General features: G+C 44.5%; 1 protein-coding gene across 1 annotated transcript in view; it reads left to right on the top strand.

Moving 5' to 3' along the window:
- The first annotated feature begins 285 nt into the window (after nt 1–285).
- ERCC4 (ERCC excision repair 4, endonuclease catalytic subunit) overlaps nt 286–24,219 on the top strand; it is a 40,435-nt gene continuing 16,501 nt past the window's right edge. Inside the window, exons 1-7 of the mRNA XM_075010469.1 lie at nt 286–636; nt 1,684–1,864; nt 7,592–7,787; nt 10,351–10,558; nt 20,717–20,897; nt 21,252–21,380; nt 24,075–24,185. Coding sequence (XP_074866570.1) covers nt 394–636; nt 1,684–1,864; nt 7,592–7,787; nt 10,351–10,558; nt 20,717–20,897; nt 21,252–21,380; nt 24,075–24,185 — 1,249 coding nt within the window. The 5' untranslated portion in view covers nt 286–393. The remainder of the gene's footprint in view (nt 637–1,683; nt 1,865–7,591; nt 7,788–10,350; nt 10,559–20,716; nt 20,898–21,251; nt 21,381–24,074; nt 24,186–24,219) is intronic.

Below are 24,219 nucleotides of genomic sequence, written 5' to 3'. Positions count from 1 at the left end.
AATCCCCGAACCCAGCACTCCATCTGTAGGGCAGCCATGCCCTGGGCCTGCCTCCCGAACGTCGGGGGTGGCCGCGCCGCAGGAAGGGCACCGGGAAGGTGTCGGCTCCCCTCCCCCCTCACGAGGGAGGCGCGGGGCAGGGAGTCACTCCCCTCTACGGCTGCCGGCGGGGTGCGGCGCCTCCTGCCCGTTCTGCTCCACCTGCCTACGCACGATGGGCTTGCGGCGTTCCCGCCACCTCCTCCTCCTAAGGAGCAGGCGGGGGAAGGGTGCCTCCATGAGCCCGCACGGAGCGGGAGAACTGGGCCGCTCCGAGGTAGCGCCGGCAGCCGCCTTAGGGAAGGACCCCTGCCAGTGGCGTCCGGGCCAGTGGCGTCACTGCGGCTAACGCGCATGCGCCAGTCTCCGAGCACTAGGAGGCGGAAGGGCTGCGGGCGGCTGCTCCTGTCAGCCCGGCCGGCGATGGCGGCGCCGCTGGAGCACGAGAACCAGGTTTTCCTGGATCTCTTCCACCAGGACGGGCTGGTGATCTGCGCGCGCGGCCTGGGCATCGACCGAATCCTGCTGCGCTTCCTCCGCCTCTACTGCGAGCCGGCCAGCCTGGTGCTAGTGCTCAACACCAGCCCGGCCGAGGAGGTGAGGGCCGCCCGGCGAGGGGCAGGCAGCTCTCCCACCTGCTCCCTGCACCTCTCACTGGGCAGGGAAAGCGGTCCGCGCCCCCCCACATCCCCCGGCCCCGGGGAGCGGGATATGCTCCTCCCCGCACACAGGCCCCCAAGCCCCCTTTCTGGCGCTGGGATGTAATGAAATCCCTCACTCACCCCTTACTTCCCGCCCCGTCCCCCCAGACTTCCCGCCCCCCGTGTCCTTATAGTCAAAGTGCATTCTTCTGCCTTGGACGCGTCATGTGGTGGCCAATTCCCAGACCTGAAGTTTCAATCTTCTTAGCCCCTAGAACTAGTGCTGGGGATGGGGGACTTGGTACTGAACCCGAGCCTCAGCAGCGTGATAGTAGATGCTGTGTTGCTGGACCTGCCAATAACTTAGGCTGCTTCTACACTAGTAAGTGCTTTCAAAAGATTTTTTCAAAAGAAGAGGGCTCTTTCGACAGATCTCACAGAGCCTCTACACCAAAAAGCGTTCTTTCTAAAGTACATCAAAAGATTGCAGGGCTCCCCTCAAAAGCGCTCTTCCACTTCAGGAAGAACACGTTCTTTTGAAAGTTGAGGTTGATCCTGCTTTAGGCCAGGGGCTGGACTCAGTGACCTCCTGAAATCCCTTCCAGCCCTAGGACACTATGATTCTGCGTGTAGATGCTCTCAGGGCCTTTCTTTCAAAAGAGCAGTCCTCATGGTACCTGATTTTTCGATCCCTGGCCTGTTCTTTCGAAAGAGTAGGGTCTGTGTGAACGCTCTCTTTCGAAAAAGCAGATCACTCTTTTGATCTGCTTTTTTGTGCGTGGGTGCACTCTTTCAGAAGAAGTTCTTTCAGAAGAGATCTTCTGGAAGGGCTTCTTTCAAAACATCTCTGTAGTGTCGACATAGCAATAGGCATGATATTCTTTTTACCATCTTTCATGTTACATTACATTAAAAAAAAATACAACTCTCTAATTTTTTAACTTGTTTAATCAAAGCAATTTGCCTCATAACATATTGTTTTCTAAACATGTAATTGGTTTAGGAGTATTTTATTGATCAACTGAGGTCAGATGGAGTTGTTCATCTTCCTCGACGTGTTACCAATGAAATTACAAGCATCTGTAGATATGAATTTTACACACAAGGTGGTGTGCTCTTTGCAACAAGTCGAATTCTTGTGGTGGATTTCCTGACAGACAGAATTCCTTCAAATCTTATTACTGGTAAGAGTTTAATGAAAGCAAGCTAAGAATTTTCTGTTCATATTCCTTTTACTCTACCTCTCTACACGGGATTTCGTTTTGCAAGCCTTGCTTATGGGTAGTCCAACTGATGAGTGTAAATACTGAAGAATGAGGTTTTTGTGAAATATGCTGTAACAGAAAAAGTTATAGCTGTGGCAACCTTTAAGGATTTTCTTGCTAAAAACGCACCTGTTTCACTTTAATTATTACTGTAATCTTTGGTGATTCGTGCTTATGTTTTTTCAATGTAAACTCTTCAAAAACGTGTCTAATAGTTAAAATATTCACTTGATATAAGAAATATAAGAATTAAGATTGAAAATAAATTAAATGTGGAGAACTATTTTCCATGTAACTCTTTAGAAGTATCTTTGATAGGTTAATTAAACTTACCTTTATATAATAATAAATTTTCATGCTCACAATCCTGATTCATTATGTGCTCTTACTAAACACTTTTTATATGATAACTTTTGTTTTTAAACCTTTTGGATGTTAGAGAAATACTTTACATATAAAAGTAAGGCCAATAATATGAAATGTCTCTTAAAGGTCATGAGAAACTTTGTGGCCCTTTGTTTTGATTTTTATCAATTAGACTTGCTGTGTTTTTTCCTTTATTAAGACTGGAATTTCAGAACTGGTCTAGCCTAGAACAGACACTAGTGATTGGAGAGCTAGTTCAATAATTGCAAGACCCCCACAATTGCTAGGGAAAGAATTTTACCCAGACGCTAACATTATTGATTTTGTTTGTATTTAACATAATTATTTCATGAGAAGGTGAGTCTTTTTTACGGATTCAGTATTCCATTCCTTCAGTAAATAGATGGGAGCTCCCACTATGTGAGAAACTTTAAGAGGTCCTACAGCAGAACTAGGGTAGATGAATCTTGACATTTTTTATATTTCTAGTTTGAATTACAATAAGAACCCCAGAATTCCCATCGTTTAGGACTTCCATTAGGGGAAAAAAGGTACACCAATTTTTTAAAAATCCTTTGCAGATCTTTTACTTATGCCATTACCACTAGATGTCACTGTGACCAAAGCTATGATATTTTTATTTCTTGCTACACATATCAGTTGGAATAGTAGAAACTGTATTGGATATAAGAGAAAAAATGGAATAAATCTAGGGGGAAAGTATATGACATTCTTGTTCCTTTTTTATTTATCTAATATGAAGAAAATTGTACATTTTATAATCTAATCATAGATTATGACTGTTCCCCAATTTTATTTGGCGATGGAACCCTTTTAAACTTGAAAGAGTTTTTATAGAACCCCTAATAAGTCTTATATATGGCTTAATCCCTCTCTGCTCCAACCCCCATCCCCAGTATTAGCCTGCCTCAGCTCCAAACCGGCCCCTGTACTAACCCATCCACCCAAAGAGGCCCCCAGCTTAACCATGCCTGAACAAACTCTGTCCAAGTTAGCTCCTCCCGTTACTTCACCCAACATGGCAGACAAACCTACCTTAGCCACCGCTGCTTCTCTGATTCTAATCCTGAGGGCCCGATTTCAATGGCTGTCCTATGGCAACACGAGAGCCCAGTTGCAGGCAATGAACAGCGAGGACGACGCAGGACCCATCTGGCTCCCCTTCTGGATAACCACTGCCTCCCCCTGCTCCACACCTATTGCTCACGCAACGGCTTCTTTGCAAGTGAGGGGCTCTCTGTGGCTCCCTGCCCTGCCACTGCTGAAACAGTAAAACTAAATTCAGTGGGTTTAATGGCCAGATCCCTCTCGCTGCCCTGTGGCCATTAAACCAATTAAAAAGGTAGCCATGTTAGTCTGTAGCTTTGAGAACAGCAAGAAATCCTGTAGCACCTTATAGACTAACAGATATTTTGGAGCATAAGCTTTTGTGGGCAAAGACCCACTTCATCAGATGCAGGTATGCGGGACAACTCCACCCCTGTCACCACACCTTCTTTTGTACCCCTACTCCCTCCAGAGCTTGCACCCTCTCCCTTCACCCTCCGTCTGGCCCCAAAGTCTCTTTTCCCCCACCATCCAGCCCCCAAACTCCCAGACCCTGTGCCAAGACCACATCCCCTACTCCAGGCCAGTGATAGCACCCAGACGCTATCGCAGAACCTGCATCCCATATTTCCTCTTGCATCCAGACTCCCTTCCAGAGCCTGCAGTCCTCCTACACCCCAAGCCATGACTCCGTACCAGAGCCCGCACCTCATACTCTGACCTGCACCCAAGCCCCTCAGAGCCCTACCCCTCCTCACCCAAACTGCGTCCCAGAGCAGCACTCCTTCCTGTGTCAGCTCAAAGCCTGCACCCAAAGTCCCTGCTAGTGCTTGCACCCCTCCCTCAACCAAATTCCCTCTCAGAGCCTTAGGCCAGGTGGTGGGAGAGGGTTTGAGTTGGGGACAGGTGTGGGCTCTGGACATTCTAGGCACCAAAATTTCTGCAAATGTACTACCCGTGCATGAAACACTCAGACTGTTATATCAGCAGTATATATTATATGTATTTTGAAGGGCTTGGAATTTATTCTGGGCCCATGGGGGAGTTACAGGAGTTCCCTGCATGAACTAAAATAATTGATAACTAGTGGTGCAGCTACTACTGCTACTTAACCCTTGTACTCCATGTGGAGCATAGATCATCTATAAGTCTCCTCCACTTCAGTCTATCTTGGGACAATACTTCTAGCTGGTTCCAGGAATAGCCCAGTTGTTGTCCTTCAGTCTCAGTAGACCTTCTCCACATTGTCCGAGGTGTTCCTCTTTTGCGTTTTCCTTGTGGGTTCCATGTGACAGCTTGTCAGACTACGCTGAATGATGGTTTTCTGAGAGTGTGGCCTAGCTATCCCCACTTTCTTCTCTTGATTTCAATGGCAGTTGGTTCTCATCCTGCTTTGTTCCAAAGCTCATCATTTGTGACAAAGTCTTGCCATTTGATGTGAAGGATGTACCTCAGGCATCTGTTTATGAATGTCTGCAGCTTGTGATTTGAAGACTTTCTAGTATGCCAGGCTCGCATCCATACAAGAGCACACTCTTCACGTTTGTGTTGAAGATCCGCAGTTTCATCTTCGCAGATATTATTTATGAACTCTATATGGGACAGAGGGTCTTGAATGCAGCTGTTGCTTTCCCTATCCTGGCATAGATATCTTTACGTTTTTCCATCTATGTCCATAATACTCCCCAAGTGGGTGAACTGCTCCACATCTTCCAAGTCATCCCCTCCCAGTGTGATAGTGGTGGTGTTGGACTGATCAAGCCTCCTTGTCTTGGTCTTTCCTTTGTTAATGCTCAGTCTAGTCATTGAGACAGTTTTGTCTAGTGTTTTGAGCTTCTCTTTCATGGTTTCATGGTGGTATGAAAGGAGGGTGACATCGTCAGCAAAAGCAATGTCCTCTAGCTGTTCGAAAAATGTTCACTGAGTGCCGCTTTGATGGCCATCTTTGTCCTGTTCATAATCCACTCCATTGTGGTCAAGAACAGGAAAGGTGACAATAGGCACCTTTGTCGCGCTCCCAACAGGGTGAGTTCCACTCAAGTGACTGCTTTATGATCACTCTAAGAGTTGCTGTTTGGTCAGTACAGGAGCTCTCGCTTCAGAAGCCAGCCTGTTCTTCCCTGAGCTACCTATCGATTCCTGTCGTCCTTGGCTCCAAGAGAATCCAATTGAATGCTTTTCGTGGTATAGTCAGTAACGTGATGCCCCCCAGTTCTTGCATTCCTTCAGGTTGCTTTTCTTTGGAAGCTTGATAAGGTAGCCATGTTTCCAGTCTTGTGGGATCTCTGCAGTGTCCCAAATTTTCTCAAACAGATTATGCATCATATTGACTGATGTCTCACTACATGCCTTGATTGCTTCTGTGGGGATGTTGTCTGAACCAGGTGCTTTTCCACTTTCAGATGAGGAATGGCTTTTCTGATTTTTTTTTTTCTTTTGTAGGTCTGCAGCTGTCAATTTGCAGCAGTATATCTGCAGGTGGTAAATCGGGAGGTTCCATGTGGGCAGGGTGGTTCAGTAGCTCTTCAGAATGTTCCTTCTACCTACTGAGCTGCTCACTTGGGTTTGCTAGCACATGCCCCTCCTTGTCCTGTGCTGGCTGATCCACTGTACGCCGTGACCCAGCTAGCTTCCATGTGATGTTAGAGAGCTCTTTTAAATTTCTCTGTTGTGCGGCTTATTTGGCTTGTGCAAGGTTTTCCACAAAGTTTTTCTTGTCATGTTTTACAGCCTTTTTAACTTGTTTGTTGGCTTCTGAATACAGTCTCTGAGCTTCCACCTAGGCTGCTCTTGTTTTGCTGTTGTTGATGCTGCTTTTCTGTCCTTTTGTTCATTCACTTCTCTTGGAGTTTCTGCTGTGATCCATTCTTTGTGGTGCCTTGTCCTATTTCCCAGTGTCTTATTGAAGGTTTCTCTCCAGGCTGTTTTGGTCTGTCCCAAATTTGTGGAAGGAGGAGCCCCTGCTTGCCCTGTGGGGGTAGGGGACAGAGCCAGAGTCACCTGGCTGTCCCCCAGGAGCCAGGTGGCAGATGCTGGAGTCCCATGGCAGCCCCAGGGACCCCAGCCTGGGACCACAGTCCCAGAAGAGGGAAGTCTGGTGGCTGGAACTGCAGCAGCCAAAGAAGTGCAGGGCTGTCAGTGGGCAGAAGCCTTGGGATATCCCCTCGTTTGGCAAATTCTCTTGTTCAGGACCTGTCAGGTTCCGACTGTGCCAGGCAAGGGAGGTGTAAGCTGTAGAAGAATAAGAAGTGAAAACTTATTCTAATTATGCAAATGCATGATGAGATCAATGGTTGAAAGCTGAAGCTAGTCAAACTCGGACTAGAAATAAGATGCTTATCTGGCATTGTCTTTGCTAGGAACAGAGACTTTTTAATGTGTATTAAATAATGGATTAGAATCATGGTATAAACCAGGCAAGCTGTACTTTCAGCAGGTCTTAGCTGAGTGAAGTAATATTTGGGCCCATTTGTATGCCTTACCTCAGTTGTCTAACACATGGTAAAAGTGCAGTATGCCTTGCCTGCCATAGAATTTTAACACTTTTTAAAAATACACTGTTTTGGGTAGCATTCACATTACCATGGTGAAATTCCGTTCCCTGTATTTTGAAGGAATCAGACGAGAATCATCGTGATTCCTTCTGCCATTAAAATCCATGAAGGTATGAAAATAATAGAAAATATGATAAAGCAATGTCTTGAATGATTCTTTGATTATGAGACAAGCTTGAATAAAATGTCATCAGGTGTTTCAGTTCTTTAAGTTACAATATTTTGTAAATAAATTAATGTGACCTTTAAAATGCCTAAATTGTAATGGGATAATACTGTGATAACTTCTAATTTGCCCTCATTTTAAATTTATTCTTAGGATAATTTCCATAATTTTCTTATGTAACTCTACAAATCCAAATTAAGCCCTGGTATTTTCCTTTTTGTTGCCCTTTCAGTATTAATGTCTTTTGTCTAAACACTAATGTCATTAAGACAGCTATAGCATTCAGGAGGAGGGGAGTTTTGGAGGTCTGGAATATTGTTTGGACTGGCCCTCCATGATTTCATATTTACAGTATATGATAGAAGATGTAAACTCCTCTTTCTGTCTAAGTGGCAAAAGGTTAAAAGACTAGAACATTCTTGTGGAAAAAATAAACATAATATTTTAACTTTTTTTTCCGTTTGTATAACTGAAAACCTCTTATTCTGCCAGGTATTTTGGTATACAAAGCACACAGAATCATAGAGTCTTGTCAGGAAGCATTTATCTTGCGACTCTATCGCCAGAAGAACAAGAAAGGCTTCATCAAAGCTTTTACAGACAATGCCATTGCCTTTGATACTGGCTTTTGTCATGTGGAAAGAGTGATGAGAAATCTCTTTGTAAGGAAACTTTATCTGTGGCCAAGGTAAGATGCCTTGCTGCTTCACAGTGTATTTTTATTAACTTAAGTTTTGGATTGTAGTAGTTTTTCGTAAGTTTACGTTTTCAGCTTCCAGCTCTAAATCAAACACCAAGATTTTCCTTTAAATGGACTTGGACCGCATTCCTGCCTGCCAATGGTGGTGGGCTTTGCACATCCGGGTCTTCAATGTGTCTGCAGAGATTACTGAGATCAGGTTTTTCGGGACCCTCACCTCCAAGGACTGAGACCTAAGGGAGACCAATCCAAAGAGCCTTCCAAGGACTTTGACAAGGGACTTTGGAGGACGTCTGCAGGGACGTCTGGCAGGTCCAGGGTCACATCTTGGGCCTGAGCCTCTGGAGACGGAGGCCTTGAGGGACTGATCCAAAGCCCGTTCCAGAGGCTTTGAGGAGGCAGCTTGGCGGATGTCCACAGGGACATCCGATGAGTCTGGGGCCCCATCCTGGGCCCAATCCTCCGGGTTGTGGACGCAATCTAGAACATCTGAAGTTGACTGAAACACAGAGGCTATGTCTACACTTGTCCCCAACTTCAAAGGGGGCACGGTAATCAGAGTGATGGGAGATTACTAATGAATTAATTAGGCAAATTCTTCCCCACATCAACTTCCAAGTGCCGGCATGCTGTGTAGGCAGAGGCACTCTGAAGTGCCCACGCTACTTCAAAGTGCTTTCGCTCCTGAAAATTTTGGGGAATAAAGGCACTTTGAAGTAGCACAGACACTTTGAAGTCCCTGCAGCTATACAGCATGCCCGCACTTCAAACTTTGACACTTCGAAGTTGCCACGGGGAAGAATTTGCCTAATGAAGTGCTGCAATGAATATGCAATGAATATTCATTGCAGCACTTCATTAGTAATCTCCCATCGCCCTGATTACCATGCCCTCTTTGAAGTTGGGGGCAAGTGTAGACATAGCTAGAGTTTGCTATACAATAGGTCTCCTGTTGAATCAGGGCAAAGCCCAGAATAGAATCAAAATCTGTTCTCTTACAACGGGTAAGACCATTAATGTTGAAAATGCAGAGAACATTAATTTTTCCATTGAATGGAAAAGTCATCTGTTGTACTCCACTTTACTGTTTCTTTAGCCCACTCTGTCAAGAGATCCACTCATCTTTTCCTGCTTTGTTCTGTTACATTCCACTATGGCTAAGTCTACACTAGCCCAAATCTTCGAAATGGCCATGAAAATGGCCATTTCAAAGATTACTAATGAGGCATTGAAATACATATTCAGCGCCTCATTAGTATGCCAGCAGCCACGGCTCATCCACGCAGGGCTCCTTTTCGAAAGTAACCCACCAACTTCGAAATCACCTTATTCCTGTCAGCAGATAGGAATGTCTTTTGTCTGAACACTTATGTCATTAAGACAGCTATAGCATTCAGGAGGAGGGGGCGTTTTGGAGGTCTGGAATATTGTTTGGACTGGCCCTCCATGATTTCATATTTGCAGTATATGATAGAAGATATAAACTCCTCTTTCTGTCTAAGTAGCAAAAGGTTAAAAGACTGAAACATTCAGCAGATAGGAATAAGGGGATTTTGAAATTGGTGGGGTCCTTTTGAAAAGGAGCCCCGTTTGGACGAGCCAAGCGGCAGTGAGCTGCATCAATTTCGAAGCGCCACAGCCGCCGGTATACTAATGAGGCGCTGAATATGTATTTCAGTGCCTCGAAATGGCCATTTTCATGGCCATTTTGAAGATTTGGGCTAGTGTAGACACGGCCTTTAAGTAATATCTGTAAAAGCTTTTGTTTTAGTCGTAGAAGAGAGCAGAAGTGGGCTCAAATGGGGCAGCTATCGCCACACACAGTGCTCCTTTCACTTCTAGATTATGGAATCCATTATAAACATTAATTCTTTTGTATGTGCTGGGATACAGAATAGTCAAGAGGTACAAAATAAAGTGGTCTTGGTTCTTAGGATTGATTGGTAGATTCTTGAGATACGCAAGATTTAGATGACCTTTTTTTCTGCCTGTTCCAAGGGATTTTTCCTTTCCACTGGACTGCAGGATATGGAGTATCACTCCTGTAATTATTCTTTGGTAGTTTGTGCAGTCCAGTTTGTCTGATGTACCCTTAACCATCTCTCTCTATTTACAGAACAGACTTCAGAGCCAGAAGTGGGCAATCTTTCCAGTGGCCAATAGATGATGCTGCAGCACTGGATTTTCCCATTCTCTAATTTATACAGAGTTTTGATTATGTGATCTGGTTGTAGCCCCATTAGACTAGATAACTGGGGTTCTGTCGTATAATACAGTATTTCTCCATTGCCTTATGGGTTCAGGCTTTGTTATTCTAATATTTGGCAACGAGGATAAATACAGGTGTGATCAGACTATAGTTTCTTGGGGCTGATTGTACACATTAGCAACTACCCTCACTTCCATAGAACGTAGTGCATTTTTCAGTTAGCTTGGTGGTTTAACTTGCACTGGACCTCTTTTTATGTGAATTTATTATATAATTGTGGCATTAAGCCTGTAAGGATTCTGTACTGCTCATATAAATCTTCATAAGCTATTTTCTCTCTAGGTTTCATATAGCAGTGAATTCATTTTTAGAGAGACACAAACCTGAAGTGGTAGAAATACATGTATCAATGACCCCTGCTATGCTCGCCGTCCAGACTTCTATACTGGATATTCTGAATGTGTGTCTGAGAGAACTCAAACGCTATAACCCAGCTCTTGAAGTAGAAGACTTATCGTTAGAAAATGCCATTGGAAAACCTTTTGACAAGGTAAATTTAGTTTTTGTTTGCTATAATGTAACTGGAAAGAATGAAAGTAATTTTATTAATTAATATTCTCTACAATAATGTACTGTTATAATTCTGAAAAATAATTAGAAGCAATTTAACACTTCACCCTCAGGATTTTCATTGCCACTGCTGATCAAAAAATTGTACTAATCTGTGGCATTGATTTTCTGTAGTTGCCATTGTAACATTAGATCGTAATATCTTTGGGGCGGGGACCATCTTATTGATCTACATTTGTACAGTGGCTAGAACACAGAGACCTTGCTCCATAATACAAGCTATTGTAATACTACTAATAATAATAATGGGACAATTTTTAACATTTTAAAGGCCAAATTATTTCCATGTAACTTAACTACTTAGTCTTTATTGTATGTAATACCTTATTATTTGAAGTTTGCTATAGGAAAATGGGAAAATAAAGTTAATAATTACCATCCGTCACTGTGAACTAATCTTTGCAGTGTTGTTGTGATGGTCCCGTACTGTTAGAAAAACACAATGGAGGAAGAGCTCAAAACCTTGTCTCTTTTACTAGCAGAATTTGCTTCAAAGAAATATATGACCTTACCTACTATGTCATAATAGGTAGCTGTACATTTTTGCTCAGAATAGGACCTTAATACGAAGTAAGAGATAATGAAGTATACAGTACTTCTTTCTTGACAGCATGGTCATATTCTTATTAATAAGATCTTTTCCTGTGCAAGGATAGCAACAGATAACCTAGTTTGTTAGTTTTTGTATCCAGTTACATAGTAAAGCTGTAACTTGGTTGATGTACTTCTGCAGAGGTCAGACACACAGTTTAACACTCCTTGGCTGCGTCTACACGTGCACGCTACTTCGAAGTAGCGGCAGTAACTTCGAAATAGCGCCCGTCACGTCTACACGTGTTGGGCGCTATTTCGAAGTTGAAATCGACGTTAGGCGGCGAGACGTCGAAGTCGCTAACCCCATGAGCGGATGGGAATAGCGCCCTACTTCGACGTTCAACATCGAAGTAGGGACGTGTAGACGATCCGCGTCCCGCAACATCGAAATAGCGGGGTCCTCCATGGCGGCCATCAGCTGGGGGGTTGAGAGATACTCTCTCTCCAGCCCTTGCGGGGCTCTGTGGTCACCGTGGGCAGCAGCCCTTAGCCCAGGGCTTCTGGCTGCTGCTGCTGCAGCTGGGGGTCCATGCTGCATATACAGGGTCTGCAACTAGTTGTTGGCTCTGTGTATCTTGCACTGTTTAATGAAAGTGTGTCTGGGAGGGGCCCTTTAAGGGAGCGGCTTGCTGTTGAGTCCGCCCCGTGACCCTGTCTGCAGCTGTGCCTGGCTCCCTTATTTCGATGTGTGCTACTTTGCCGTGTAGACGTTCCCTCGCTGTGCCTATTTCGATGTTGGGCTGAGCAACGTCGAAGTTGAACATCGACGTTGCCAGCCCTGGAGGACGTGTAGACGTTATTCATCGAAATAGCCTATTTCGATGTCGCAACATCGAAATAAGCTATTTCGAAGTTGGGTGCACGTGTAGACGTAGCCCTTATGTGACACAATTTACTTGCATTCATTATCTCTGCTTTTATGTTAATACAAGGCTCTCTGACTTTTCATACAAAAGATTTTTGTTTTATAAAAATATTGAAATTGCCCATCTCCAGCATGCTCAACTCTTCTGAGAATGCTGTGGTATTATGGTGCTTTCTTTTTTCGCTGAATAAAGTGTACTGAATATTAAAGCGAGAGCGCAGCTCAAGAAAAGTTATATAGGTATGTTTGTCTCTTTCCCAGCCACTGTAGTTTGGTGGAAAATCTATACTAAATGCAATAGAGGATGCAGGTTGTTCGGTTATGTTTCGGATAAAGTCACACATCTTTAAGTATATTTTCAAGATCCTGGTTTAATATTGCAACAATTAAATATGTTCTTATTTGAATGCTTTTGGCAAAGTAACTGTAAAGTAACAGAGAGGTAGCTGTGTTAATGTGTATTATAACAAAACAAAACAGCAGTCATGTAGCACTTTAAAGACTAACAAAATGATTTATTAGGTGAGGAGCTTTCGTGGGACAGACCACTTCTTTAATCCATAGATCTGAAGACGGTCAGTCCCATGAAAGCTCCTCACCTAATAAATCATTTTGTTATTCTTTAAAATGCTACATGACTGCTGTTTTGTTAACTATAGAGTATTTGTTATAAAAATTCTTATAAAAACATTTGTAATTATGCCTGTATCTAGAGACTGTGGACCTGACACAATGCTTAGAGAATCATAGAATTGCGTGACTGGAAGGGACCTCGAGAGGTCTTTCAGTCTAGTCCCTCCCACATTCAAGGCAGGACTAAGCATTATCTAGACCAGTGGTTCCCTATCTGGGGTCCGTGGACCCCTGGGTATCTGTGAGAGTATTGAAGGGGGTCTGTGAAAATATAAAAGATAAATAAATATGATCATAGCAAATAAGTTTTAAATTGGAAAGTTACAATCAATGGTTATTGTGGCAGACCACTGCCTGTAGGCTGCAGGGGCTTGCTAGAAGGCAGGTTTGCTGGCTGGTGGGCTAGTACCCTCCTGTTCCTTGAGTGAGCCTAAATAGGGCAGGCAGCTGGGTCCTCGTTAGGAATCAGCCACAGGTGAGTCTAATCAGCACTCATGGTCAGCTGAGGCCTGGCACTCCCTATAAAAGGCTCTCTGCCTGGTAGAATGGGGGAGGGTTTTGGAAGGTGCACTGGAGAGCAAGAGCAGAGCAAGAACGGGAAGGTACCACAGGAAAGCAATGGGCAAAGTGGCCTAGGGTGAGGTTGCTACATCAGGGCAGGGGGTGAAGGCCTTGCCAGCTGCCTCTTGTCCTCTTAGGGACCCTAGGCCAGAGGGTGGGTCCGGACTCCCCCCACCCTTCCCCAGAGAGTTACTCCACTGGAGCATTTGTGGGCCTGCAAGGGGACTGGCTTTATCCTCCCCATTCTGGACTTGCCTATGATGAGGATGGCTCCCTAAGCAGAGACACCTGCCTCTGGAAAGGCCTGGGCAGATAAGGAGTCACTGTGGGTCTCTGAGGCACAACAGAGAACTGCCAGGAAGCGCAGGGACCCAGAGAGCCTGACAGGGGAAATTGTCACATTATTTTAAATTAAATATCTTCCAGTAATGTTATTAATTGCTGTCCAAAAATCTGTTGCGTTTTCATTTTTCATTTAACGAAGTTTATATAGCAGCTAGAATTGTCTTTGATGGGGGTCAGCAAATGGTTGAGGGGGGCGATTGGGGGCCTGCAAACAGTTGGGAGGCTGTGATTAGACTAGTGGAAAGGTTGGGAACTACTTATGTAGTCCATCCCTGGCAGGTGTTTGTCTTAAAAATCTCCAGTGGTGGAGATTACACACATTCCCTAGGCAGTTTATTTCAGTGCTTAACTACCCTGATGGTAAGGAAGTTTTTTTTCTAAATGCCCTAGCTGCAACATAAGCCCTTTGCTGCTTCTCCTGTTCTCAGAGGTGAGAACATTTTTTTCTCTCGCCTCTTCCTTTTAGCAATATTTTATGTACTTGAAAACTGTTTTCAAGCCCCCTCCAGTCTTCTTTTTCCCCAGAGTAAACGAACCCAATCTTCTTTTCCCCTTATGTCAAGTTTTCCAGATCTTCAGCCATTTTTGTTGCTCTTCTCTAGATTTTCCCCAGTTTGTCCATATCTTTCCTGAAATGTGGTGGCTAGAATTAGACAAAATATTCCAGCTGAAGCTTAATCAGCACAAAGTAGAGTAGAATTACTTTTCATGGCTTTCTTACAACACTCCTGCTAATACATCCAAACATTATGTTGTTTGTTTGTTTGTTTTGCAACAGTGTTATAATGTTGATAACTTGTGATCCACTATGACCCACAGATCCCTTTCCAGCATATTCCTTCCCAAGCTGTCATTTCCCATTTTGTATGTGTGCAGCTAAGGGCTTGTCTATACTTACTGGAAGATTGAAGCACTGCTGTCAATCTCCCAGAGTTCGGGTTTGTGCATCTGGTGAAGATGCAGCAAAGTCAGCCTCCCTGGGCTCAGACGTTGACCCCTCTGCTCCACACTATTGCATGGAGTAAGGGATGTCAAAGGAAAACCAAAGAGACTTGGACTACACTAGGGTAGTAAGTCAATTCTGATGCATTGATTCCAGCTATGCAAATGCTGTAGCTAGAATTGCATATATGAAATCAACTTATTTCCCTAGTATAGATTTTCCTTAACTGATTGCATCTTCTTAGGTGGAGTACTTTCCACGTATCTGTATTGTATTGTCTGCAAATGTTATACAAATATATTCTGTGCCATTATCTAAATCATTAATGAAGATACTGAATAAAACCAGACCCAGAACTGATCTTTGTGGGACACCATTTGATATACCCACCAGTCTGACTGTGATAATTACTCTCTGGGTTTGCCAAACAGCTGTGCACCCATTTTATAGTAGCTCCATTTCATATTTGCCTACTTTGTTTACAAGATGATCTTGCAAGTAACAAAAACTTTACTAAAAACAAGGTATAACACATCTATCTCTCCATCTCTGTCTATTTGGTTTGCTACTGTGATAAAAAAGGGTATTAGGTTGATTTGGCATGATTTGTTCTTGACAGATCTCAGCTGGCTACTACTAATCTCCTTATTATCTTGTGGGTCTGTGTAAATTACTGCATAAATATTTGCTCCATTATCTTTCTGCATTTTGCAGTTAAGCTAACTGGTCTGTTATTCTCCAGGTTGTTCTTATTTTTCCCTTTTATTGATTGGCACTATACTGGCCCCTTTCCAGTGTTCTGGACACCCACTGTGTTCCATTACTTTTCAAAGATAATTGCTAATAGCTCAGATTTTCTCAGTCAGCTCTTTCGCTATTCTAGGATGTATTTCAGAGAGACTTGAAAACATCTAACTTTTCTAATTAATGTTAAACTTATTTCCCTATTTTAACCTCATCACTGGGGTTCTTTTAACATAGATTCCCAATTGCTACTATACTTTTATGGTGAAAAAAGAAACAAAAATGTCATTTAGCACGTCTGCCATGTCCACATTTTCTATTACTGATTCTCCCCTTTCTCCACTATTGAGTAACAGGCCTACCCTCTCCTTCCACTTGCTTCTAATGTATTTATAGCATATTTTCTTGTTACACTTTATGTATCTACATGGCTTAACCCCTGTAATAGTAGGGATAAAGTAGAAACAAGACAGAACTTGGGGGAGGAACTGAATGAGTATCTTAGATGTCTGTAAACTAATGCGAGAAGTAAGGAGAATAAGTAGGAAGAACTCAAAATGCTAGTAAATACAACATTGACATAGTTGGCATCACAGACTTGGTGTGATAATACACATAAGAATATTAGTATAAAAGGGTAGAGGTTAATCGGGAAGCGCAGGTGGAGAAAAAAGAAGATATGGGGCCTTGTATATTAAAAATGTGTGTGTATATATATACTTGGACTGAGTGAGAGACAGACTTGTTGAAAGTCTCTGGGTAACCATAAAAAGGGCACAAAACCAAAGGTGATGTATGGTAGGGGTCTACTGAAGACCATGACATAAAAGATGGGGAATTTAACTGCCCCAGAAATCTGTTGGGAAAATAACAAAGCAAGTCACAGATTATATGGCAAGTTCATGGGGGCTGGGTCTACACGTGCCCCCAGTTTCAAAGGGGGCATGGTAGTCAGGGCCTCGGGAGATTACTAATGAAGCGCTGCAGTCAATATGCAGCACTTCATTAGGCTAATTTTCCCCCACGGCCACTTGGAAGTGTCAGACTTTGAAGTGCTAGTGTGTCATGTAGCCGTGGGCACTTCCAAGTGCCTGCAGCTACATGCATGCCAGCACATCGAAGTTTGCTGTTTTGAAGCTGCTGCAGGGGAAAATTAGCCTAATAAAGTGCTGCGTATTCACCACAGCACATTATTAGTAATCTCCCGTGGCCTTGATTACAATGCCCTCTTCGAAGCTGGGGGCAAATGTAGACAAGCCCAGGATGTACTGGAGGCATTTTGTTTTAGAAGGAGGGAGAAAACTCCTGGGGGAGGTTGTTCTAGATTTGATTTTGACAAACAGGGAGAAACTGGCTGAGAATTTGAAAGTGAAAGGCAGCTTGGGTGAAAGCGATCATGAAATGATAGTACATGATTCTAAGGCCCAGTAGGAGGGAGAATACCAAAATAAAGGCAGTGGATTTCAAGAAGGCAGACTTTAGGAAACCTGGGGAGTTGGTAGGTAAGATCCTATGGGAAGCAAGTCTAAGAGGAAAAGCCATTGAAGACAGTAGTTTTTCAGAGACATAAAGGCATAAGAGCAAACCATTGCACTATGTGTGGAAGATAGGCAGTATGGTAACAGACCACCCTAGCTTACCCAAGACATTTTCAATTATTTTAAAGTAGAGTTCTGTGAAAAGCTGAAACTGTCAAATTACAAAGGATGAATATAAATGAATAACAGAAGTGTGTAGGAGCAAAATTAGGCTAAGGCACAAAATGAGATAAAACTAGCTAGAGACATAAAAGGTAACAAGAAAACATTCTACAAATACATGAGAAGCAAGAGGAAGACCCAGGTCAGGGTAGGACCATTACTCAGTGAAGAGGGGAAAAGAACAGCAGAATATCTGGAAATGCTTGAGGTGCCTGATTATATTTTTGTTTCAGATTTCACCAAAAAGGTTGGTGGTGATTGGATGCCTAACAGAGTGAATGACAGTGAAAAGGGGGTATGATCAGAAACTGAAATAGGAAAATAAGTTAAAAGTTACTTAGATAAGTTAGATGTCTTCAAGTCACCAAGGCCTAATGAAATGCGTTCTAGAATACTTTAGGTGCTTATTGAGGAGATGTCTGACCCATTAGCTATGATCTTGTAAAAGTCATGGAAGATAACAGATTTCAGAAGGCTAGAAAAGGGTAAGTCTATTGCCCATCTATAAAAAGAGAAATAAGGACAACCCAGGAAATAACAGACCAGTGAGCTACTGTACAAGGAAAGATAATGCAGCAAATACACTCACCCCTTGTTAAATGAGTACTTCATTTACGAGTACTCGCTTAAACAAGGGACACACCTACCTTAGTTCACTCTACGAGTGACCTTCCCCTGCTCATGAGCCTCACCCTCCTCCCCCCCAGTCTGCCCCCCTCTGCCAGCCCCACAGCCACAATGTGCTGCAGCCTGACCCCCTTCTGACCCCACTGCCACCTGTACTCCCCGTGGCCCAGCAGTCCCAAACCAGGGCAGCCTGACACCCCTACTGACCCTGCAGCCAGATCCACCCCCCACACAGCCCTAAACCGCACCAGCCACACCCTGAACCACCCACCCTGCTGCCTGTACCCCCGAGCGCCCCACAGCCTGACCCCAGGGCCGCCTGTACAACCCACAGCCCGACACCCCTGCTGGCCCTGTGGCCAGACCCCGCCCCCTCGGCTGCCTGTACACCCCTTGCAGCCCAACCCTGCAGCCACTTGCCCCCCTCCCCACAGCCAGACCCTCCCACAGCTGCCTGTAAGCCCCCCGCATCCCAACACCCCTAACGGCCCTGTGGACAGACTCTGCTGCCGCTTGTGCCTCCCACAGCTGTCTGTGTCCCCCATGGCCACCTGTACCCCCCCGCACGCCTGTACTGCCTGAGGCCCTGTGGGTAGTCCCCCTCCCCCTGCTGCCTGTATGCCCTGCAGCCAGACCCCTCCCCTGCTGCCTGTAACTCCTGTGGCCAGACCCCCCCTGCCTCTGCCTGTACCCCCCCATGGCCAAACCCTCCCCGCCGCTGCTGCCTGATGCTTGTATCCCCTATGGCCTGACCCCCCCACCCCCTCCTGTAACCACCACGGCAGCCAGACCCCATACCAGCCTGCAGCCAGACAGCCAGATCCCCCCTCTGCCTGCCCCCACAGCCCTGCAGCTCCACCCGCCTCCTGCCAGCCCCAAACCGCGGCAGCCTGAACCCCCCAACCTGCCACCAGATTTTAACCCTCCCTCATGCTCACAGCCCCAAACTACCCACAGCCTTTAACCCTCCCCAACCCCAGGTTCACTCGCCTTTCAAAAGTAGTGCCACTTGCTGCCACTCCTTCCCGGAGCTGGGAGCCCTAGGAACTAATCAGAGACTTTTATGTGTATTTTAATGATAATTTAGCATCCCTCTTACAAGTTTCTGCCTACGAGCAGAGAACTGGGAACCAATTGTGCTCGTAAAGCAAGGGATAAGTGTAATTAAGCAATCAATTTGCAAACTTCTCTAGAAAATAATAAAGGGATAAGTAACTCGTCACAAGTAATTGAGAACAAATTGAGTCAAACCAACATACAACTTTTGTTGAGAGTAACACATGGATGTGAGGGAAGTGGCAGATACAATATGTAAAGAGTGTAGTAAGGCATTTCATACAGTCTTTCATGACCATCTGATAAAGAAACTAGGGAAATACACCCTTGGTGGAGCGAAAAATAATTGGTGCATTACTGGCTGGGTAGTAGTTCACAGAGAGTAGTTATCAGTGATTCCACACTCATGCTGTAAGGGCATAACACATGTAGTTCCACAGGGATTGGTTCTGGGTACAGTTCTGTTCAATATCCTCATCATTGGTTTGGACAATGGCACATAGTATACTTACAAAGTTTGCAGATAAGAGCTGAGAGGGATTGCAAGTGCTTTGGAGGATAGAATTATAATCCAAAATCACACGGACAAACTGGTGAAATGGGCTGAGATGGATAGAATGAAATTCAATAAGATCAAATAGAAAGTACTCTATTTAGGAAGGAACAAGCAGGTGTACACATAGAAAAAGGAAGCAGTACTACAGAAAGGAATATAAGAATCATAGTGGATCACAAGCTAAATATGAGTCAACCATGTACTGTACTGTTGCAAAAAAGGCAAACATAATTCTGGCATGTGTTAGTAGAAGTGTTGGAAGACATGAGAAACAATTATTTCACTCCATTCTGCACTGATTAGGCCTCAACTGGAGTATTGTGTCCAGTTCTGAGTACCACATTTCAGGAAAGATGTAGACAGGTTGGAGAAGATCCAGGAAAGACAAAAAAAAATTAAAGGTCTAGAAAAGATGACCTATGAGAAACTACTAAAAAAATTGGGTTTGTTTAGCCTAGAAAAAGAAGACTGAGAGGGGACATAGCCGTTGTCACATACCTAAAAGATTTTTATAGGGAGAATAATTTTTCTCCTTAACATCTGATGATAGAACGAGAGGCAGTGGGTTTAAATCACAGCAAGAGAAGTTGGACCTTAGGAAAAACTTCCTCTCAGAGTATTTATTTAATCTCTGGAATAATTTGCCAAGACAGGTTGTGGAATTTCTACCATTGGAGATTTTTAAAAGGGGGTTAAACAAACATCTGTCAGAAATGGTCTACAATAGACAGTGTTTGGTCCTATCATGAGTGCCAGAGATTGGCCTTGATGACTCTTGAGGTCCCTTCTGATCCCATGATTCTATAACCTTATTGAAAATCAATCAAACATTCAATGGATGTTGATTCAGGATCTAAATTTGTTACAAAGAAAAGGAGTTGCTGTGTAAATTCCTGTGTTTTTCACAGATCTGAAATAACACAAAACAAAGATTAATAATTATCTTGGAGGCATAATCAGAGCTGTTCCAGGCATTGCAATCTGGCATGCATGTCCAGAGCACCACTTGTATTTGGCCTGGCCAGCCTTCTACCATCATGACAAGCAGTAGTCAGGCCAAATTTGAGTGTGATTGGTACCCCATGTTCCAGGTAACAACTCATGGAGCAGGATGCCAAGCCCTGGCCCCACAGCACAGGTGCCCCTGCTCCAAGGTGGGAGGCTTGCTCTGCTGCCACTACCTCAAGGGTCTTCCACTACATAGGCAAAAATCAAACACCCATACCCCCAGGGTCTCCTACCCTGCCTCTCCAGAGCAGGAATCAAACGTCAGCCCCAGAGCCACCGACCCCCGACTCACCCCCAGGATGGAAGGAGGTGAATCCCCTCTGCAGGAGGCTAGAGGCAATGAAAAATATTTTTTATTGTAAAAAGTTTTATGGGGCTGTACTGATTCATTTCTGTGCAGATTGCTCCAGTATGCATTTACAATACTTTCCAATTTATATTTCTAGACAATTCGCCACTATTTAGATCCTCTTTGGCACCAGCTTGGAGCTAAGACCAAATCTTTGGTTCAGGATTTGAAGATATTACGTACTTTGCTACAATATCTAACTCAGTATGACTGTGTCACATTTCTTAACCTTGTGGAATCATTGAGAGCAACTGAAAAAGCATTTGGTCAGAATTCAGGTATGAGGTGAACAACATTCTAGAAGTTAATACATGAGTAAAACCTTGATTTAAAAAAAAAAAAATCAAAAATCTGTGCTAGCCATGCTAAGGTTTCCAATTAAGCTTATGTATTTAGCCATAAGGACGGAGGCTTTATTGACAGTTAATGCTTTCACTCTCCCACTTAACTGCTGTTACTTAATGTATGAAATACATCAGAAATTTGCATTTTATGTCTTGTAAAGGCAGCAATTATATAATGAGCATGTAGCGCAATTGTTTCAGATGGAAGATTTTGAGCTTTCTATTTTTGAGGAGGTTGAAGTGGGCATGTTGCAAATGACTATTAATATTGTCTGTCTCCTCCTGTAGGATGGCTGTTTCTTGATTCTAGTACTTCGTTGTTTGTAAATGCTCGAGCAAGAGTTTATCGTGTTCCAGATGACAAAATGAGTAAGAAAAGTAAATTATCTGAAAAAATGGATATAAAAGAGGAAAAAGGTATCGTGAGACTTTCAAGTGCTGATTTCTTTGTGAACTGAAAACTCAAATTCATTTAATTTGTTTTCATTATGAAATATATTTAGTGAAAGATCCCTTCAAAAAAAAAACATCTTCTTCGGCCAGATTAGTTCATCTCGGAATGTCAGATTCCCATCTGTAAAATGGAGATAGCTGTGCTTTTGCCACTTTTGTAAAGAATTTTGTGATCTACTAAAGAAAAGGCTTATACAGTAGAGCCCCGAGTGATGCAGGGGTTGCATTCCTTGCAACCCCTGCATCACTCAAATTTTGCTCAAGTTGGGACCAAATGACTGGTCAGTTTCCCGAGTCCCACCGGTGCAGGGGAGCTGGGAACCAAGCAGCAGCCTCATCTGGGGCTGCCACTGGGGGACTGGGCTGGGAGCCCAGGCTGGGAGCCACAGTTCCCCTGTCTGGGGCTGTCAACTGGGCTCGGCACCCCAGCCGTGAGGTAATGGGATCCACTCCGCCCACCAGATGGGGATCATACAGCTGGGGCTGACGGCTGGGCTGGGTTGGATGCCCCAGCCGTGAGGCTGCGGGATCCACCCCGTCCCCTGCCAGGGATCCCATGGCCGTGGCTGCCAGCTGGCCTCCGCTCCCCAGCCAGCTCCCAGCGTGGGGCTGTGGGGTCCCCCACCCACTTCCATCTGGGGATCCTGTGGCTGCTGGCAGGGCTCCGTGCCCAGCCAGCTTCCGTCTACGGCCCCCCATCACCCTCTTACCTCCACGGCATTGGCTGGGGATGCTCCGGTGGAGATTTGCTCCGCCAGCATCAGCCCTTTAACAGGTTGGGGGCAGATCCCCCTGTGAAAGGGGAAAGAGAGCTGGCAGGTCACTCAGCTGCACCCGCTCAGCCCCACCAGCTGCCATGGGGGGAGCAGAGGATCCCCTTGAGAGGGGACTCTCCTCCCCTACACCACAGCAGCTGGGGCTGTGCTGGCAGAGCTCTGGTCTGTTAGCAGCAGCCCTTTAACAGGGGGATTCCCCCTTAACAGTGAGATCCCCTGTCCTGCCCCCCATCCCACAGTGGCTGTTGGGTCTGAGCTGGCAGAACCAAGTGTTCTGCTAGCTCTCTTCCCCCTTCACAGGGCGTTCCCTGCCCCAATTGCACAAATACGAGATATGCATATATCGAATGCACGTATCTCAGTGGATTACTGCATAAGTATTAGGTAAAGTTTGAACACTTGTAAGGGCAAAATACACTCCAGCTACATAGAAGAGGGAATTTATTCCATGTAAGACTATCTGTTCTTGCTAATTATAAATCAAAGGTGTAAATCAAAAGTCTGGTACACATGAAAAGACATATTCCTAAATTTCTTCAGAAGGAAGTCATGAATTCACTGGTTTCTAATTTAAGTTTAAAAAACTAAGCTGTGTCTAACGTTCTGTGTATTTGTACCACAGTGGCTACGTCTACACGTGCAGCCAACATCGAAATAGCTTATTTCGATGTTGCAACATCGAAATAGTCTATTTCGATGAATAACGTCTACACGTCCTCCAGGGCCAGCAACGTCGATGTTCAACTTCGACGTTGCTCAGCCCAACATCGAAATAGGCGCAGCGAGGGAACGTCTACACGTCAAAGTAGCACACATCGAAATAGGGATGCCAGGCACAGCTGCAGACAGGGTCACAAGGCGGACTCAACAGCAAGCCGCTCCCTTAAAGGGCCCCTCCCAGACACAGTTGCACTAAACAACACAAGATCCACAGAGCTGACAACTGGTTGCAGACCCTGTGCCTGCAGCATAGATCCCCAGCTGCCGCAGAAGCAGCCAGAAGCCCTGGGCTAAGGGCTGCTGCCCACGGTGACCATAGAGCCCCGCAGGGGCTGGAGAGAGAGCATCTCTCAACCCCCCAGCTGATGGCCGCCATGGAGGACCCAGCAATTTCGACGTTGCGGGACGCGGATCGTCTACACGGTCCCTACTTCGACGTTGAACATCGAAGTAGGGCGCTATTCCTATCTCCTCATGAGGTTAGCGACTTCGACGTCTCGCCGCCTAACGTCGAAGTTAACTTCGAAATAGCGCCCGACGCATGTAGACGCGACGGGCGCTATTTTGAAGTTGGTGCCGCTACTTCGAAGTAGCGTGCACGTGTAGACGCAGCTAGTATCTCCTAGACACTCCATTGAGATAAGGATCCCATTGTGCTGGGTGCTGTACTAACACAGAGAGATAATCTTAGCAGCAGAGATCTTAAAATAGGCAAGAGAAAGAATGGGAGAGGAGTCAAAAGCACAGAGAGGTGAAGTGACTTGCACAGGTTTCAAAGCAAGTCATTGGTGGTAGTCCTGTAGAACTGTTCTTGAGCCACTAAATTGTATAATTTAATATGTCAGATATTTTTGTTTTCACTAAATGTGTGTTTAGTCACAGTTATGAAAACAATCTTATAATAAAGATGTTTTAAATTAAACAAAATATGAATGTTTAACTTTGCTTCAAAATAGTATTTATCCATATGTATAAACAGAGATGTATATGATAGCTATTCTCTTCCTCCAAGCCCCATCATAACAAGTTGCATATATGGGTTGTTGTTGAATTCGCCAAGAGACATTACATTATCAGCATCTAACCCATTATTTTGAAGTTCTTGTGAATGTTGACTGTGAAAGCTGGTATATTAAATTAATTCTCATGTGTTATATTTCAGAACTGAAGAGAGAACTGGTTTTAGAAAACAACCCAAAGTGGGAGGCCCTAAGTGAAGTACTGAAAGAGATTGAAACTGAGAACAAGAACAGCGAGGGTCTTGGTGGGCCAGGTGAGAGAATACTAAATTTTGAAGAGCTTATCTT

The sequence above is a fragment of the Carettochelys insculpta genome, chromosome 16, assembly GCF_033958435.1.
Source record: "Carettochelys insculpta isolate YL-2023 chromosome 16, ASM3395843v1, whole genome shotgun sequence".
NCBI classification, from domain to species: domain Eukaryota; kingdom Metazoa; phylum Chordata; order Testudines; family Carettochelyidae; genus Carettochelys; species Carettochelys insculpta.
The sequence above is the reverse complement of the archived record's forward strand: the minus strand, read 5'-3'. Positions and strand labels throughout refer to the sequence as shown.